The sequence below is a fragment of the Amblyomma maculatum genome, chromosome 1 (genome assembly GCF_055883805.1).
Source record: "Amblyomma maculatum isolate TAMU_Amacu chromosome 1, ASM5588380v1, whole genome shotgun sequence".
Classification (NCBI taxonomy): Eukaryota; Metazoa; Arthropoda; class Arachnida; order Ixodida; family Ixodidae; genus Amblyomma; species Amblyomma maculatum.
The window spans coordinates 159,840,537-159,859,524 of NC_139344.1; the positions used below are offsets into that span (position 1 = coordinate 159,840,537).

At 47.3% G+C, this 18,988-nt stretch overlaps 1 protein-coding gene across 2 annotated transcripts in view; it reads left to right on the forward strand.

Moving 5' to 3' along the window:
• The window catches only part of LOC146204742 (uncharacterized), a 170,441-nt gene extending 157,404 nt beyond the window's left edge, over positions 1-13,037 (forward strand). The window contains exons 1-2 of one of the 2 annotated variants that reach the window (XM_084589453.1): positions 2,176-2,270; positions 10,458-13,037. In XM_084589453.1, coding sequence (XP_084445579.1) covers positions 10,658-11,872 — 1,215 coding nt within the window. In that variant the 5' untranslated portion in view covers positions 2,176-2,270; positions 10,458-10,657 and the 3' untranslated portion in view covers positions 11,873-13,037. Of the gene's footprint in view, positions 1-2,175; positions 2,271-10,457 lie in introns of those variants that run through there. The other variant, XM_084589452.1, reaches the window with a different exon arrangement.
• Positions 13,038-18,988: the final 5,951 nt, after the last annotated feature.

Consider the following 18,988-nt stretch of genomic DNA (forward strand, 5'->3'; position numbering starts at 1 on the left):
CAAAACGGCATTTATTTTGAAAGTGTTCATTGGATTTGCAAGGGGAGAAAGCAACGCAGTCTGCGTGCGAGATGACTTCACAAGCACACGCAAGGTAGTAGAACGGAAGCCGCATCTATGGGAGGAGACCTGTGCTGTTCACGCAACTGACGTCGACCGCCGGTTCTGCTGCGTTCTTCTCGTCTCCCAGTTTCTGTAAATTGCGCTTGGGTTAGAGGCTTAGCGACGCCAGTGATGCATGTGTATCGACGTTACTTTGCTGTTAATCTTTAGGATATTAGTTAACTTTAAAACTACACATACGACTAGTTTTCATCATCAGTGACGTCGGCAGTAGTTAGTTTCCTGGATAGGGAGTTCTTGGCGTCTGTACTAGGTCATTTTGGTTACCTGACATTGTACCCAGAAATGTCGGACAAATCCTGCAAAACAATTCTACAATGCAATTTTTCTATATATTGTTTAACTGCGCCTCAAGAAGCAATATATACGCACATCCTCCCTCGACAGGCTAGTAGTTTGCTATATATTAAAGCGACAGCTATTTGCGATAAGTGGTCATGATGTTTTCAAAAACGCGCTTCATTTGTTTTTTATGGCAGATTTAAATACTCATTGTGAACACAAGAAAAACAGAAGAAGCAAAATGTTTGTGTACATCGATAGCTTAGACCATTTCTGTCAGCATGCTTGTAAAAGTAGCTTACAATATTGCACATTTGCTTCACAATAATTCTCAAAAACGCAGCTCATTGGTTTTCTATGCTCAAGAAGAACATTAAAACCAGAAGAACAAGAAGAACGAGCTCAAGAAGGACGAGCTCAAGAAGAACATTAAAAGTAATTTTTCACTGCATATCGAAGGCTTAGGCCATTCCCATCAACACTTGCATAACAGTATCTTACAAAAACGCACAGTTGCCTCTCATTAAAAAAGCGTCCTAGAAATATGAACTTGGGTTGATTGTTATCTTTTGTCAATTCTACGAGAAAATGTAGTTATTTGAGATAAAGAAAAAAAAAAGACAAAACGATTTCCATACTGGAATTTTAGCGGTGCTGCATGTTGTCCTTCCTTCGCTTCTTATTTTTCTCCGTTCTCCTTCTTGTATCTGTAACTGACAGCAACAGTGACCCGGTTGACACCAGTTGACCGATGTGTTATCCATGTTTCTCTTTATTCTTTTCACAAGCACTTAATTCTCGTACGATATCGATACAAACATAAGATGCAGATAAATTATGAATACATGGAGTTGTTATTCGCTATTGCCAATTGTTCTTACCTCTTTCGAAACGCTGAATTTTGTATATTAGTTCGACTTAATACAATATCTGATTTATCGCACTTCGGTATATCGAGTTTGATTGCGTTAGGAGGTGCTAGACTGCAGTTAATAGGAATATACGGTAAAAATCCGTAACGTGGCTAATTCTGCTCGAGCTTGCAACATTAGGCGACGATGAATGTACCTAGCAGTTTGGACTGTCATTCGCAGCCCACTGGTACAAGCTCTCGTCATTCTTTCGATACGTAGTATTCCTTGCCTTTACATGTTGAAAGCGAGGGCTAAACGCCCATTCCCCCATTTTTTGCTATATGCTTTGCATCGAGTTGCTTTGGTCCCGTGGAATCTGATCGCGTGTCTGGAATTGTGGTCCCGGGCGGAAATCGGGCCTGCGTTGCATTCGAGGCGAGAGTTTCGACGTCCACGTTTATTACGAAAAATGTTGCACAGTGGGAGCGCCAGCAAGAGCAGTGACCGCGGTGTGGAGAGAGGAGATAAAAAAAAAAAAAAGCCACCATATGCTTCGAGCCTGAGGCTACATAAGTTAAAGCTGACGCATCTGCTCAAGCTGTATTTCATTGCTGCCTTCCTCAGTTCCTCGCGCCAAGTCATATTCCTGCGCATAGGAAACACTGCATGAAGTTATTGTTTCTTGTCTTGCCATCGAGCTTTTTTTTTTCCTTTTCGAAGTCGAAATTTCCGGTTTGTATTAATTATGCATGCTGTATCTTGCTTTCGAGACGCACATTCAAAGTTAATGCGCGCAAATGCGCTTGAGCAGCTCGAGACAATTAACTTGGGAACTCATCTGTGAATAATTTTTGTTTCTTGTAGCAGGAGCGAAAACGAATTTCTGAGGCTGCTATTCAAGCTCTTTTCGTGGGATCAGTATTGCTCTTTTCGCCTTTCCGGAAAAACCACCTCGGGTGTGTATATACAAGCGGAAGATAAACAGAAAAATAGGAAGCATGCTGCGTTCACGTAAGGATTTTCTTTGCCCGTATTTTAAACGCCGCTCGTAAACAAGCCATCTGGCAGCGACCGCGGTTTGACAAGGGTCATTATACACGGGAGCGTGTCATCGCGGCCTGGTTTAAACGGTCTCGAGTCCCAGGTCGAGGGTGCGCGCTTGACTGCTGTGCCGCGAACAAGCTGGATGAGCTGTACCTGCAGAAGGTTTAATCGCTCTTGTGTAACAGCTCGTTAAGGGCGGGTTCCCTCTTTCACTCCCTCCGCGAATGCGTTGTCCTGCGAACATCGTCCTGCGGGATGGCCGGATCGTCGACGCCCTGCTTCTCTTTCTCCGTGGCCTTCGATAGCGCTGTTTCATCGGCGCGGCTGGCCTCACCTGCGTCGCAGCAGCACCGCGTTAGCGACCAACAGCCGCTGAGATTTTCCTCGAGGCCGAGACCCACAGCGCGGCGCGCGCGGCGACCTTTGTCGCGACTGGGGGGCCCACACATCGACCGCCGGCTGCGCGGGTTTCTTTCGCACTGTTTCCTTTCGCGCCAGTGCAAAGATCGATGGCCTGCCCTCGCGTATTGTGCGCCCGTCCCGGGGCTCGTTAGCCTCTGAGATGCAGCCCCCACTGATGGTGGTGCTCGCCTCCCGCTTCCCAGCCTCTCACCCCTCTTCGTCTTTCGAGCTGGCTGCTGTTGCTTGCTGCGTCGGTTTGCTTCTTTGTTGACGCCTCTTTTTCTGCCTCATCTTTGTTGTTGGCCGCCGGTTTCCTTCTACAACTTGCCCCACACCACTCCTCTACCCCTTCCTCCATCTCCATCCTCTGTTCCGATCTTAGTTTATTCCACCCTTGGCTCGCAATTTATCCTCTCGAGTCCTTCTCTTCTCCGCGGGGAATTCTGTTTTCCGAGCCATTTCCCTTCTCGAGAAAAGACACGCCCCGCGAATGCGAGGGATCGCTGTTTGTTGTTATGTCTGGCGAGAATGGCCCGGAGACCGAGTCATTGATTATTTTTTACCCGTCCGTATATACACGTGCAGCCCAGGGCGCGCGCTCCTATATGCATGCACGTTTGCGAATGCGACGGAGGCAATAACCGTGCAGCTGAGGCCATTTCCTTCTTTGCACCCGCCCTCTCCAGTGCGAGAACTCGGGCTTTTGCGCCTCAGAAGCGAAAAGAAATAAAAAGCGAGGAGTTCACCTAACGGCAATCACTGTCTCGGCCCCCTTCGATGCGTTCCTTTTCTCGCCATGTCCTTCCGCATGAGAAATGAAATAAAGTAAACAAATTTTTACAGCTTCTGCCTTCTAACATAGGATTAGCTGCCTGAGAAAAAGTGAATAAATGCACCTTGTACCAGCGGAACAGTTAACATATACGCAATGAATCAGGGGTGTCTCATTAACCTTCCCACAAAGCACCGCTTTGTTTATTCCATTTCGAGCACATTCTTTCTTACGATTACTGAGCAAAATGAATTTGCTCAGTAATCGGCCACCACTTTACTCGTAAACCCAAGAAGGTGCACACTTCACACGCGAGTTCAATGCCTTATGACCGTTTTTGCCACAGAGCGCACACCGGAGCTGCCTAGTGTTTTTCAACATTGTAACTTTCTTTATGGTAGTATTTTAGCCAGATTGAGCTATCAGTGGCATGGGTCTCATAGATTTAAACGCCTAAGAACTGTCAACCACCTTTAACTGTTTAGATTATTGAAAATGATAGCATGCATTTCTGCCTGCTCGGCATTTATGGAGGCAGAACAAAGCTGCGGTAATCTTTGACGCTAACGTCCTTTCGCGCATGAAAATCTGCTTCGACCGGACACCATGTTCCCGCCGATCGGTTCAGCCTCTGCGGCTGCAGTCCACATTTCTTTTCGGGCAGCACACTGTGGCGGTCACTGTGCAGCAATCCGGCTTTCTCAAGGTGGTTGCAATGAACAACTTCGAAGTGTTTGGTAATATTTCTATTCTATGTACGCTGCTTTGACGATAAAGGTTTGACAGAGCCAGGACAGACACTGCACCTTCTGTTCATATTTTCACCAGCAGCTGTTTCACATCAGGAAAGGGAAAATGATCTTATTGAAACAAACAAGTTGAGAGAAACCGTTTTTCTTCAAGTGTGACCGCTAAACTTCTTGCCGCGGTACAAATGGTCCTCCTATATTACATGACAAAACCTCGTACTTCTAAATAGGGAAACTTTGGCCTCTTTTATTTTTCTTGGGAGGGGGGGGGGGGGGGGGGGGCTGGAGGGAAGAAAGGTGTTAGCACCTTTGTAGCCATGAAGTTTTGAATCTAAAAATGACTTCGTGGGTTAGTTTATATGATGCCCGATATGACACACCCACGATTTTGGAATTTCATGAAAGGACGCTTTTCCTTCTCTGTGTAGAGCGAGGATGCCGCTGGTACATGTTCGTTATTGAAAAACATGTCGGTTAGCAATGTTGTAGTACAAGTATAAGCTTTTACCTGGAAAAATAGGCTATGGGTTAAGGGCTATAGGTTAGGGGGGGGGGGGGGAGTTCGGGTCATGAGTGCCGGACTCCGTTGGCTGAAGTCGCTGCCTGAGCTCTCGCAAACGCAGTCCTTTCTCGGTTGCCTATGGAACTTCTGCTTTTGACTAAGGAAACTTTGTACGAAGCGCGCACAGTATCAGCATCACTGAGATCAGATATGATTAAATAAAATTTTAACTTGACGCATTCATCACAGGTCAGCTCTGGATTTATCTGGCTTCTCGCGGTAAATATCAGAGCCTCGTAAATACAAAAGGCGCTGTTACAACACTTTTTCGTAATTACGACGGAAACGGCTCCGCACATAAACTATCGTGCTACTTGTGTCTGTAGCACGTCAGTAAAAGTTATTTTAGAGCGCAGCTCTTTGCCGCCCGTTCCTGCATTTCGCGTCGTCGTTGCCGTTGCCGTCGGCGTTGTCCCTCGTAACCAGCTCCGCAGCCGGGGCAGCGCGCGCTGCTGCCGTCAACGTTCGCCGCTGCGCGTACCCTCCCGCCCCATCCCTCTCCGTTCGTGGCGGCGACCGCGCGTGTTCTCCGATTGCTGCACGCGCTCCTGCCGCCACCATTCAACGCTGCGTGCACCCCCCTCCCCCTCTCTTCCTGCGTGGCGGCGATGGTGGTGTCCACAGAAAACAAGTGAGACAGTTACCGCGCATTTCCCTTAATAAATAAATAAATAAAAATAATTCTCCGGCTCTCGAAGCGCCGGTTCGGCATCATTGGATCACGGTGCGTTCATCCCAAGCCGAAACGCAGAGCCACGTGGACATGACTTGCTAGCAGCGTCAGCGGCATCAGTCAGTCGCTGCTATCTCTTTGCCGCGCAATGTTCCTATGGGTCCACGAGCTGCCTCCCGAGACCTCCCGATAACTTAATTGCTCTCTTCGCTCCTCCTCCAATGCCATCCCTGTTCGGCAGCAATCAGAGCGACGGATCGGTGGCTGCGGATCTCGATATGTGCACCGCCCGAGCCGAAGACCATCCACCAATCTATCGAAAAGCTGCAGCAGCTTTTGAGTTGCGCTCAAATTTCGCATTAGGAAGAAACGTAATCGTCGGCAATCTTTTGAAAGGACAGCGCTCGTCCTGTTCGTTTGCTTTGCCTGCGTTTGTTTGGGCTTTTCCCTTTCCATTCTGTACTCACTAGGAGCACAAAATGCGGAAAGAGTATATGCACAACTTTTTATCCGACATCAAGAATGTGTATACAACATATTTGAGAATTAAAGGATTGGGAGACGACATTTGCGTTCGAGTTCGAATTTATATTGCTCTGTTTGAGCCTATTTTGGAAAAAAAAAAAAGCTGCACCACGTTAATTAAGTGTGCTAATCCGTTCCCCAAGCTTCGCGTTCCCCCGAATGTTTTATGGCTGAGACAGCTGACCTACAGAGCACAGACAAGTTTAAGGCGACAACGACTCAAACAGTGAGTGAGTGAGTGGGTGAGTGAGTGAGTGAGTGAGTGAGTGAGTGAGTGAGTGAGTGAGTGAGTGAGTGAGTGAGTGAGTGAGTGAGTGAGTGAGTGAGTGCCTTTATTAAAATGGGTCTGTGCGAAGGCCTTTTAAGAGAGGAGAATTGGGGACAGGAAGATTGAGGTAGTGGATATGTTGTCATCAGCAAACTGCGAGAGAAGCGCGTCCACCATGCACCGCATTGCGGCTCGAGCGCTGCATGCTGCGTCACGTACGAGAAGCTCGTGTAGATGGCTTCAGGGTATTTCGAGTGTTCCAGCTGCGCACACACTCTCTGCACGCTCGCACACTCAGCAACCAAGCCCTATTGTTCTGTTCGCCTTTCGGCATCAGCGTGATAGGGCGAGAGAGCCAATCGGGCGCTGTGCTCTTCGCAGGCCTGCAAAAAAAGCGCAGTGTCAGAAGAGAGGCGCGCGAAGTCGCTTTTGCACGGGTTTGCGACAGGCGTGGTGTTGGCGCGTCGGCCCGCGGCGTTATGTGAGGGCGCCTAATTCACGCCAGCGCGCTTGGCGCTTGGCGCTCACTCCCGCTTTGGATGCTTCCAATTTATTAGGCGCTCCGACGGGCGAGACACGCGCGTCAGAAGGCACTCGTGTGCAGATTGTGCAGTGCCGCGACCGCATTTAGGCTGTTGTGACAGATTTTTTGAGCCTTTAGCAAAGCCTCTGATTACTGATACTATGGCAGCGGCTGGCCCGTCTGATGTTTTAATCCCACTTCTGTTTTCTCCTGCAGTCAACTTTGTCTCAATGAATAGTGTGCCGACACTGAAGTAAAGTACGCCGCGCCCAGTGAATGCCTCTTCACTCCTTTCAGGGTGGAATGCATTTTTCTATTTAAAGAGCACGGTACTATATGAACCATTTTTGCTTTTTTTAAATGTGTTTTCAAGCAGTGGCCTCCTATGCACGGGTCAAATAAGGTGCCATATATGTACAGATGATGTGTTTATATTCTTATACCCAGCGCGCCTCTGGAGCCAACCACCGCTTCGTCCTCGTCGTCATCAAGCACGGCGGCCGCGCGGCGCTAGACACCAGTGGCGTAGCCAGGGGGAGGGCTTATGGGGCTTTGGCCCCTCACGAAATTTTTTTGTACTGTCATACACCGCAGACAAAACAACCACCAGAGCCAAAAATCAATCTGGACTTTGTCTCCAGTATGTCTTTTTCACACTCAAAAAGAGATTTCTGCGGGAATAAAGAAAGCAAAAGGTGCATTCAGTTTTCTGAAATCGTTCATCGGACCATACGAAGGAGGCAAGCTGACAAAGCACGCAGAGATAGAATGCGTGCAGAAAAAAAAAATCTAGAAGGGAGCGTGACGCCACGTGCACAGCCTCCACAGGCCAAACTCGATCTTCTGACTCAGCCCTGTCTTCTCCTTTTCGGGCCTCTTGTTCGCACTGAATCTCTGAGCTTTTATGTCGAAGTGGTCTGCTGAGAGTCCTCGTCTGTTCGTAACACTCCAGTTTGTTAAAGTGCATTTTAATCAAAGTTATAAGCACACTAGAGAGTGCAGGCAACCATTTCATCTGCGGGTCAGTATTCGAGCTAATGTTAATTGTATGGCTGAAAAACTGCCTATGATGCATTTTCTGTTCTGCGTTTGCTAAATTAAACGAATGAATTTCGTCTGAAACAATTCATGCTCAGGATACTCGATGGAACGAAAGTCCCGGATGGTACTATTCTTTATGGCGCAGTTGAGAGGTTACAGGTTGGCGCAGTTGAGAGGCGACAGGTTGGTGACAAGTATCTTGATACGGAGGAGGCTGAGCAGCAACGTCAGCCCCCCTCGAAAAACATATCTGGCTACGCCACTGCTAGACACGTGGCAATATAACTACTTGATGCGAGTGAAGGACAAATTTAACTTCAAATATTTCTCTGTACATGGGAAGATTGGATCGATTTCTTCAATATTTCCATAGAAATTTTACAATAGTCCTCGAATTTAAAATTGAAGCCTAAAGAAGCTGGACTTGTTTTTACATTGATAGACACCTAAAACTCGCTTATTGTGCGTTTGAACCGACGCAACACAGCACGAGGACACGCAAGCGCTGAACTTCCAACTAATATTTATCGGGTAAATTTTCAATAATATACTGTTTTCTCAACAACATTAAGAAAATATCTTAGCTTGTTACTTCGTGAAAAAAGAAACTCTCCATTTGATAAAGCGATCGAAGGCGCACCAACTCAGTTTTCATGCAGATTGGCTTTCTCCATTCTTAAATTAACACATCTGGAGGTTATTGAAAACAGGGCTCTTCCCCTCTCATATATCTTATCTGGTGCCATTTCCAGAAAGTCATAAAGCGGAAAAAGAAAGACTGCGATACCGGGATGTGTTGTTTCGAAGCGAAAACTTCATTACGCCACCTCGGGCCAAGGGTGTTAACGGCTCACGTTTGACCGTTAATGAGTCAGAGGCCAAAGTATGCCTAAAGAAAAGACTATGCACCAGCCATGTGGTGTCGCACCATACGTGGTAGCGTGATGCGCGACGTCAAGCACGGTGCGTATACCTATACCGCCTTTGCATCGCCGCAGACGCAAATTCAGCAAGTGCCACACTGACATTTAAAGCAAAAAAATATGTCTCTATTACTCCCCCTTAGCTGAGCACGTTAACCACTGCTCCACGCTGGGCTTTCTTTTTTTCTTTATTGGCTGGCTTTGACATACAAAATTTCACAAACAGAAACCCTAATAACAACATGAAGAGCACGTCGCTATGTGTGTCACGATCGGCTAGCTTTAGCCTGGCTTCGTGACGTTAAAACCACCGCAACGGCAACAAAGACTCTACCCTTGAGAGCCGGTCGGCGGGTTCTGCAGCCGCTTTTTGTATGGCGATAAACGAAATAAAAACTCTCCTGAAAATAAATTCGAGCGCGTCTTGCATCCCTGTCACATAGCTAGCCATTCTGAAGTGCCATATGCGGCTCATAAGCATAATTACATCAAAAGGAATCCCATCTTCATTATCTATGCTTAAATATCGAATGCCGTGCAATTAAAGTAGAAAATCCTTCTTTATTGTCCTTTGCAATACATCCCAAAAATATACCCCTTCCCAACAATGTAAAAAGCAAAACATGATCTATTCCTTCCAGTTTCTCGTTGATCACATAGTGCATTCGTGAGGAACAGATCTTAATTACCTTGTTACTACTTTGTACTTGATTTTTTTGTGTGTGTTATTGATAATTTATGTGTTTCACGTGCTGTTTTATGCCACATTCATATAACGTAATTGCTAATATTGCAATGTAGGGACTTTTACTGCACTATGTAACTAATATTATTATTGTCTGTGCATACTGCTGTCAACTCTTTGTTGCGTCGATCTCTGTCAAGCCTTTTTTTTTTTCTAGCTTTTTGTTGGCCCACCCAACATCCTCATGGTGTTGAATAAAACTTAATTGGGTTGTTAGCGTGAGGATCACAGTAGCGATGACAATGACGGAAAATTTAGTAGATAATGGTGGTCGTAGCGATATAGTGATGAGATAATGATGAGTAAGAGGAAACTTAATCAAACCTAACGAAGCTTTCGCTTCTTCCGGGTTTAGCAGAATTAAACCGCAGCAAATTTTTCGTTTTTTTATTCCACTTTTTCTCCATAACAGTCTACTCATTCGTAAGCCGCAGGCATTCTTGTTCAGCAGGCCGACTAGATTAGATGCATTAATTCATAATCATAATGTTCACAGTGCATGGATGCGAGAGAATGTGATGCTGCAATTAAAGTAGGGAAACTTTTTCACAAGGCCTTCGGAGGTAATTTACGCACGAATTTGAAATTAGTGAGGGTCACAGAGTTATACTATATTTTCGATATAAATCAGCAAGGCCTGGTCTTGTACTGACCGTCCCTTAGTACGCGAGGTTACGACATCCTAAACTCACATGTCGAAAGAATATGCCTAATGGTATATTGGGCTGTTTCTACGCTCAGAGAAGATATGTTAAAAAATCTTGGCCAGAGCCATACCAGGGGTACTCTTTATTCTGTCACTGATAATGGGGATCGTGTTGAAGAATTCCAGGTCTACAGGAGGACAGTCATTTTGTGTATCAGAACTGCGCCTATTGATATGTATTCGCTTCCCGGTATTTTTCGTTGAGGTGTGGACAGTGTGACCCCAATTATTGTGGCATTAAATACGAGCTTCTGTGTTCATGCAGGACGCCCTACGACACTCCCCGCCTGGCTTCCGGCGATGCTCCTCCCTGCGGTCGCGTAGCTGCGGCCGCCTTGAGATGACCCACGCCCGCGCTTGAGCACAGCCGGCACCCTGTTGCCCAAGATCCTCGTGAAGCTCGTCAGCCCCGAGAATGACGTGTGCTCCTGCGGCGACCACCTAGTACTGGTGGCGCAGCGCGCCATGGCCGCTGTGCGGCAGATGTCGGTGCCGCAGGCGGGCCTCGAGCCGGACGAGCGGGCTCGGTCGCCGTCTCGCGATGAGCGCCGCGGCTCGTCCAGCCCTCGACGCTCGGCCGTCATTGCGGAGAGCACGGTGGTCGTAGCCGAGCCGCTGAGCAAAAGCGCCTCGCAACCGTCCAGCTTCAAGGTGAAGCTTACGCGCCGCGACACCTCCAACAAGCTCGCGGTAGACTTGACAGCCGCGAAACCCACGACTAGCTCATCGGATGGGGAGAAGGGTAAGACCAAGCCCAACAAGGCGGCGGGATGGAAGACCTCAAAGTTTTTCAGCAAAACAATGTCTTCGGCCGAACTACTAAAAGGCCTTAAGAAGCTCTCGGTGAACACCGCCACGACAAGCACCTCCGATGACCCAGAGGCGAAGCCTTCGTCCGGTGGGAAGGTCAAGTTCACGATGAAAAAGCGCAACTCGTCCAGTGATTCGGCAGTCAACAAAGACCGCTCACCAGAAGGGCTGCGCAGCGGAGAGGGGTCGAGGAAGTCTTCGCGAGAGTCTTCAGACGGTTCCCCTAACGTGTCCCCGCGAACGAGCATTGACGAAGGAATTGTCTGCAAGAAAGAAGACATCCTCTCCCTTATTCATCATAACACCAAGAAGAAGTCTTCTATTGGCTCCGTCGCGGTACCCGTTGCTGGGGCCACTTCGCCCAAGAAGTTGGCCCTGCGAACGACGCGCTCGGCGACCATTGATCCCTCGGGCATGGCTACAGACCCGTACGAGCCGCCGGCTGAGAACATCCCCAGGATCGTGTCTACGCCGCCGGCGCCACGCAGGGGCTCCACCACTCTCGAACGCAGCACCAGCGAAGAGGCCAAGCCGAGCAAGTCCAAGCGCAACAGTCTGTCCGGCAAGGGAGCGCCGCAGAGGTCCCTGGACGATGCGCCTCAGTCCCCGGCCGACGAGCCGAGCGGCGGCCGGAAGGCAAAGCGAAAGCAGTCGGGCGACGCCATTCGTGAGACCAAGAAAGAGACGCCCGAAGAGGGCGCCAAGGAACCGGTGAAAAAGGATGAGTCACAGGTCAAGTGGGACGAGGGCAATGTTGTGGATGCCATGCTTCTCGGGGACGCCATTGAGGCCTTCCTGAGAGGTTCCATGGGGGGCTCTGCAGCAGCCATGCCTGCGACGCCCAAGAGGGTTTCTTTCAAAAAGACGTGAAACGTTGTTCTTGCATCACGGAGATCCTGGCGTGCCAAAAAAGCATATCCTCATGAAACACTCGGGGCCGCGAAATTTACATTTTACTGGGTCGTATATGGTAACTGCCTGTTTATGAAAGCAAAATGGGCGACCCTGTCTTGAACTCGCACGGAGGACATGTGTGTACTACCAGTGCTACGGTTCCGCTCACTCAGCACGGAGCCGTTGATTTTGTCCTGATAGTGATTTAAGCTGTGCATTTGAACTTACGCGTATGTTTGTCATTGTTGCTGTTACCGTTGATTTTGTTTGCAACTACGTGTATGGAAGCTGTGTGTTCTTACTATGTATTTGTATGCCACGGCCATGGGTATCGTATGTTCGACGAAGAGTGTGATCACATTCAGCAGGCAAGTCTTGGTCAGAGCCGCTCCCTGTCAAGGCATACTACTGCTCAGGACCGAGATACAATCTAAAATGGACGCGAGTGACCTTAGCCGTTTGTAGTCGTGTCATCTGTAGTAGCCGTGGACGAGTCCTCACTGTTCTGTACAACTGCATAGACTGTGCACCACTCCTATTGTAATAGCACCAGTAACTCATGTAAGTGGATCATCCTCTGGAAATTATTTTTCTGTGCCTACGGCTTCGTTATTCCGCTCCATTTTGTTATTCTACCACTGAAGCGCAAGTTACGCGGTTGCCGTTCTCTTCACTGCTGTAGGCTCATTGTTCTCTCAAAGGACATCATGTACAACACTTGAGCGTGCCTGCAGCCTCGGCAGGAATCTCCAGCACCCGCAGGAGCCGTGTTCTTACATGTCTGTAATCTTGGTCGCTTGCTAAGCTGAATGGTGTTACTGTGATTGCGATCACATTTCAAAAGCCGCACCAATCCGTTCGGAGTTTTGACTGTCGCAGTGGGTGCGTACTTGTTCGCTATGTCGGCAGTACTCTTTATTGATCTGAGTGTTTAGTTATTGGATATATTTAAGATGCCGCGTATATGCTTATAAAAAAACTGAATAAATGCTCAAAGTGCTGTTTAACATGTCTACGGCAGTGTGTCTGCAGAAGAATGTGCTGTCGAAAGCTGTAACCACGTCTGGCGAGCACTAACAACTGATATCTCAGGCCTCGCTCTCGCTACGGCATCCGTCGTAAACCGCAAAGGTGGTGCAGAATAGCCTGGTTTTGAAGGAGGCACGCCACAGTGCAGATATAGCGCACGTTTCTTTCTTCCTTCCTTCTTGATAAGCGCGAAATTGGCGCCTAGGCCGCGAAAGTCATAGGCAGCTTTCGTTGTTCTTTGATAAGGTGAAGAAACATTCACGCGCTAACATTTGGCTCAAGGTGAAAAGTCCCAAATTGCAGTGCAATATTATATAAGGCATATAACGCATGTGACGTTATACTAACTGCATGTAGCCTAAAATGAGTGCAAATATATTTTTATTTCAGTTCGAATTTCTCAGTTTGAATTCTAAAAAGGAACACAAAACAGCTGGTACGTATGTGACCGTCACGATTTCATGCGTCCTGCAATAGTAAGTAGAAGCGGCTACGGAGTTGTGACAAATTATACCGGGTGTCCCAGCTAACTTGCACCAAGGGGTACAAAATAATATATTTGAGGTAGGTCAGTTGCCAATTTCATACAACTGCCAGCCTCCTTGCGCACTACAGGCAAGTTTTTGTTTTGCAATTACTTAATTAGCTAAGTATTTTAATTTCTCCAATTTATTAAATGTCGACTTTAGACCAAGAATGTGAATTGGAAAGTTGTAGAGCACCTTCAGAAACCCCCATTTCATTAATTGCGAAAAAGAAAGTCTCACGTTTATATTTTTTTCCGGGCTCAAATAAAAACCCCCCAAATACAAATAATACCACGTGACTAGTGCATTTGTGCGCCGCGATTGTGGTGCTCTCATCGTGGTTTGAGCGAACGAAATTTGCTGCGGCCGTGTCTTCTCGGCCCAGTTAAAGCGACAGGCCGATATGCCTGCGATGGCTTCTTCGTCCGCGTCAGACAGCCGGCCCATGTGACGGTGCAGTAGCAGCGAGAGCGGCGAGCCGACACCACTGAGATTCTAACAAGGCCTCCTTCTCTCCCATCAGTGAACGTCACGACAAACGGATGAGCGATAAAGTATCAGCCATTGAATCTGCGCATACAGGCTTGGATAAAGGGGCGAGATGACATCATGTGACTCGACTAAAATTAGCGCTTCACCTTCATTTGCCGGTTCTTTATCGCCATCCGCCTGTCGTGATGTAGGCTGCTGCGGTGCGCAGGCCTGGCCAAAATCGCTGTGGCGACGGGCGAGCTCGAGCTCGCTCGAACCATCGCCAACATTTCTGCCTGCCGCTGCAACGGGACCAACGTGCGCTGACATCGCACAGCACACGGACGCCTCTTCGTTTCGCCTCCATCGAAACGCAGCTGCCGAGGTCGGGTTCGAACCCGGGTACTCCGGCACTGCACCACCCCGGCGGGGCATTCCCTCTCTTATGTGCGATTTTTTTTCCCCCAACTATACGATATGCGAACACTTTGCGTACCGATTGACGGCAACAGTAGAGAATAGAGCGAAAAGAACGTTTTTATTATGACAGCCCATTGCGTAAACTACACTACCTGCCAATCCTATCGCGAGCCTGGAATATTAATCCAGCGTAAAATCCCGTAACAACATGCGTGAAGCGAAAATAGCACGTATATACTCAATACAGCGCCGTACGTAATTAGTGCACCTGTACCAAATTCGCTTCCCATTATCAAGAAAAATGTGGGTGGTGCTGTTTCATTAGCATAGAAGGGAGGGACACCTCTGCGTGGCGTGCAGCGCTTTCCCACGTACCAAAATTTGCTGGCGCCGTGCGCCTCGCAACCATAGTGTGAAGAAACAGAAACTTGACTCCGTAAGCGTTCTTACAGCGAAAACAAAGCTCTGTTGCCAAAACAGATATTCGTGGCAACGAACACAAGGCGGCAGCGTGATCAGCGACAGACAGCGGCGGATGGGATGAACACGCGGCTGTTGCCGTGATGGTGTTTGTACAGGCACCCTGAACGCGTTCACGGTGTTGTCTAATAGTCAAAAGGTAGAGAAAGAAAGAAGCACTCCCTTCAAGCTACTTATTTCTGGCCATGGGTGTCACCATATCCGGACTCTGGTGGCTGGCGAGCTCGAGGATGCTAATGATGTGTGCCGTTACGTTATCAGGGAGCATTCCAGGTAAGTAGAGGTCACTAATCGTGATGATAATGACGACGTCGAACGAAATCGGGACAACTCATAAACCTAAAATCTGCGTCCTAAGCAGGCAGTAGACCCTGCCATCTTAGCGCGCAGACTTTCTGTTCGGCGCGAGAGACGGCCAGGAAAGTGCTCACCGCATAGCGACCATCTACTTGGGGACCAGGTGTTTTGAGCTCTAACTAGAGAAAAATCAGTGTCGGCATATGTCACATTGTGACTTTGCACCTGCCACGGTTGGCACACGGAAGAGCCAGCCCCCTATTTGCAACTAGCGAAAGGGGGAGAGGAAAATCCCCATCTCCATCTGAAGTGGAGAGGATAGAGAGGCCGGAAGGTTGCTGCCACGGCAACAGCTCCTAAAAAACTGACAGTGGCTTCGAGGGTTGGTATACACATGTTTTATTCATTTTGCTTCACAGAGATGAAGACTGCCCGATGATCTGTGAAGGAGCATGCAGCTGTCTGAATTTTGACTATACAGTATTTTGATTTGGTAGAGGGTCTTTGGTATACAAGGTATATAGTATAGTTCTTCATTGTGTAGCCAAGTGCAAGGTGACAACCTCAGGATCGAAAGAGTTAACACTGCCTTTTAGCAGCGGCTGGACTGTCATCTGCATCCATGTCAAACGTTGTGGTACAGGCGCCTAGCTCACCTAATCAAATCAAATCAAATCTTTATTTCAGCATCGGAAAAATGCTGAGGTCCGTAGACAAATGCCTCCTTCACGGGCTTGACAAGTCCCAGCGGCTCTCTTCTACATGGCAGCATGACATACAGCAAAAGTACACAATTCTCTTAAAGTATATATAGAGCTGTGAGACAGAAAAATGGACACAAATGAATGTTTCAAGAAAGCAAGGGATATGGTACAGTTAATAGAAATATAAAAACAGGTATGTAGGAGGCAAACATCTTTCTCAACAAGGCAGTTCATGATGTCATAGAAAAATGCATGAAACATCAACAAGAGCATGACCGAGGAATAAAAGTTTGAAATGAATGAATACAAATTGATAAAAAAAAAAACAAGCGAAAAGTGTGAAAACTTTTATCTGCATTCGTTTACGTATAAGGGAAGGAGATGACGCAGCATTCCTGTTGTTTTCGTGTTCCTTCTTTGCCATCGTCCCTTTCGCGCCGTCCTCAGAATCAACATGAGCTATGACCCAACTAGCTCAAACCAAAGTACTTCTTGAGCACTTGAAGCCCATAATTAGTACGTGATTGTGAAATTTCCCAGGTTTCAGCTTGTCGTGTAGTACGAATACTTGTTTTTAGCGTTATAGGCTAGCGATATTAACTAATGTGGTGTTGTGTTGTTTTGTTTTACGCCAGCTTCATAGCGCCTCAACAAGTAAGCATTATACATGTCTGGGATAGCTAGTAAGTTTAGTTCAGCAAAAAGTGGTCTTGTGTGACTGTCGAATGGTGTATTCATGATGGCGTGAATTGCTTTCTTTTGTGGAATAGGGAGCTTATTTTTATTTGAAACAGTAGTTGCGCCCCGTACTAGATAACAGTAGCTTAAACTGGACCAAAATAGTAAATTATATATGAGAAGTTCAGTGCTTTTTGATAAATATGACTAATTTTGAAAGAATACCAGACACGCGAGATACCTTTGTTGCAAGTGATTCTACTTAAAGGGGTCGTGAAACGAAAATGTAGCAGCCCAGTTGCAATTTTCCTTGCTTCAGTAAACATTAGGTATGCCTATTCCAAAATATCTCGTCGAAATATTGCTTTTGCATTTAATAATACCATTCTGAAATCAAAGCATTTTTGCGTTCCTGAAGCGACCATGCGACCCTGTAGGCCGGAATTAGAAGTACTCGCCTACGTCATGTTTAGCCGTTTGGAAACGCAGATATAATCATTATTTTCCATACAATAATAGGTTGCTGTTAAAGTTAGCAAATAAAAATATATTATATCAATTATTCGCTCACGCAAACGCATTTCTTCAACAATACTGTCACGTGACGCGCGGTCGGCGGCGGCGGTAGCGGCGGCGGAGCAGGACGGGTGGTAAAGCTCACTTTACGGGTGGTGTCTGCTTCTCGCTGCGCTCTGGAACAGAGCGAGAGGTGACGCTCAAGTTCAGATTTTCGGTAACGACGGCTATACCTCGCTCCGCCGGGTACTCCAAATGACAATGGTTCCAATCTAATTTGTCGTTGTTATTTTCTTTTTATTTTTTTGTGAACATTCGTGATGGAGCACAACGTCTTGAGCAGTCTCATACCACCGGTACAACTTGGTTGTGCGGCCGCTGCTGTAATTTTTTTTATTATTATTATTCTTGGCGTCATTAAAGATACGATCTAAATACGGTTCCAGGTCAAAGGAATCGACAAGTGTGTTCAATCCGAGTGGTGGGTGGAGTGTTTCAGGAGCGGGCGCCGCGGCGCGTACTATTAGTTGCTCGCCTCCGCGCTGCATCACTGAGAATAGCGTGTCGAGCTTCGCTTCCTTTATTTCGGCCGGAAGACCTGAACTATGGCACTACACGGAAAGCCGGAAACCGAAAAAAAAAAAAAAGGTTGCTACAATGTACTTGGGTGGCCCTTTCACCCTACGCGTTGTCGCAGCTTTGCTCCCCCACCTTCCCGACGCCTCTCTCGTAACCTTTCTCAAAAAAAAAAAAAAGAAAAGAAGAAAAAAAAAAAAGAGGAAGCATACTTTCTACAACGTCTACAGTGCTCAGACTTCGCCTATTTTTCCTGTCACCGTTAGGTTCTGGGTTTAGGCGTGTTGTGCGGGTTTGAGTGCTCGCTATGCCAACCGTGTACGTCGCGATCGATTGCAGCACGGCTTCTCCGAGTGGAAGTAACGTTCGCTTTCACAAGTTTTGGCACACCGATTGGGTTCATGTGTTCGTACTACTTTCTACTGGAAGTCCTAAATGAACCTCGGCGTCATTCGAAGCCTCGGCATGGACCGGAAACGACGAAAGCTCACCTCAAACGATGCGTCGTACCGACGCAAAACCGCTGGCCCAGTGCATTGGCAAAAAAAGTGTAGGTCGCGTGATAAAGACAGTAAACGTAGTTGCGATTTGTAGCCTTACAGATATGCTTATTTGAGAACTACTCGACTCGCAGAAGCCACCAGTTCTATTTGATTGTTTCCTGCCAGATTGCCCTCATAGCAGTAATATGCGCATTTTGGATTTTTTTTTATTTTGAGCGATACCGCGAGGCCAGCACAACAGGTGCCCCTACCAGCATATCGTACCACCCAGAACAGGCCCCTTGGTTCCACTTCGATCACGTTCTTTCCACAGCACTCATCTAGTCCCATAGAACCTGATGAAGACTCCAAAGAGGAGGATCATGTTGAGCAGAGCTCAGAATCCTTCACATCATTTAAAAGACATTTCTAGGGTAAAAATTGTTCACCTCAAAAGCTCATACGCCCCATGTCCTTGCATTACGATGGTGTGATTACCAGATCAACCATCCAGGAGAAATGCATTCACGCAAGTGTTATTGATTGTAAAGGCGGATAGATTGCCTTAAAAGTTTAATATCTGACCTGCTACAGAAAGAGAAGAACAAAGAGGGTCATGACTTGATTAAAATATATACAGGAATAGTAACTTGCACCACAGTCACGAGTCAAGTCCTGTGTCATGCAAGAAGCAGCAGAAAGCCTGCACTGCCTGTAGAGCTTTCCATTTCTGGCCAACCGGCCAATAAGTCCTCTGAGAGAGGCCTGTTGCCAAAACACTTCAAAGAAGTAACTCGAGTTATTGTTTTGCACGCATATACTGGGACACACCACTAGTACACGCTCCAGAGTCTCCGTAATGTCACATGTGGAACAAATATTTGTGTGCGAAACCACATTTAGATGCAGTCT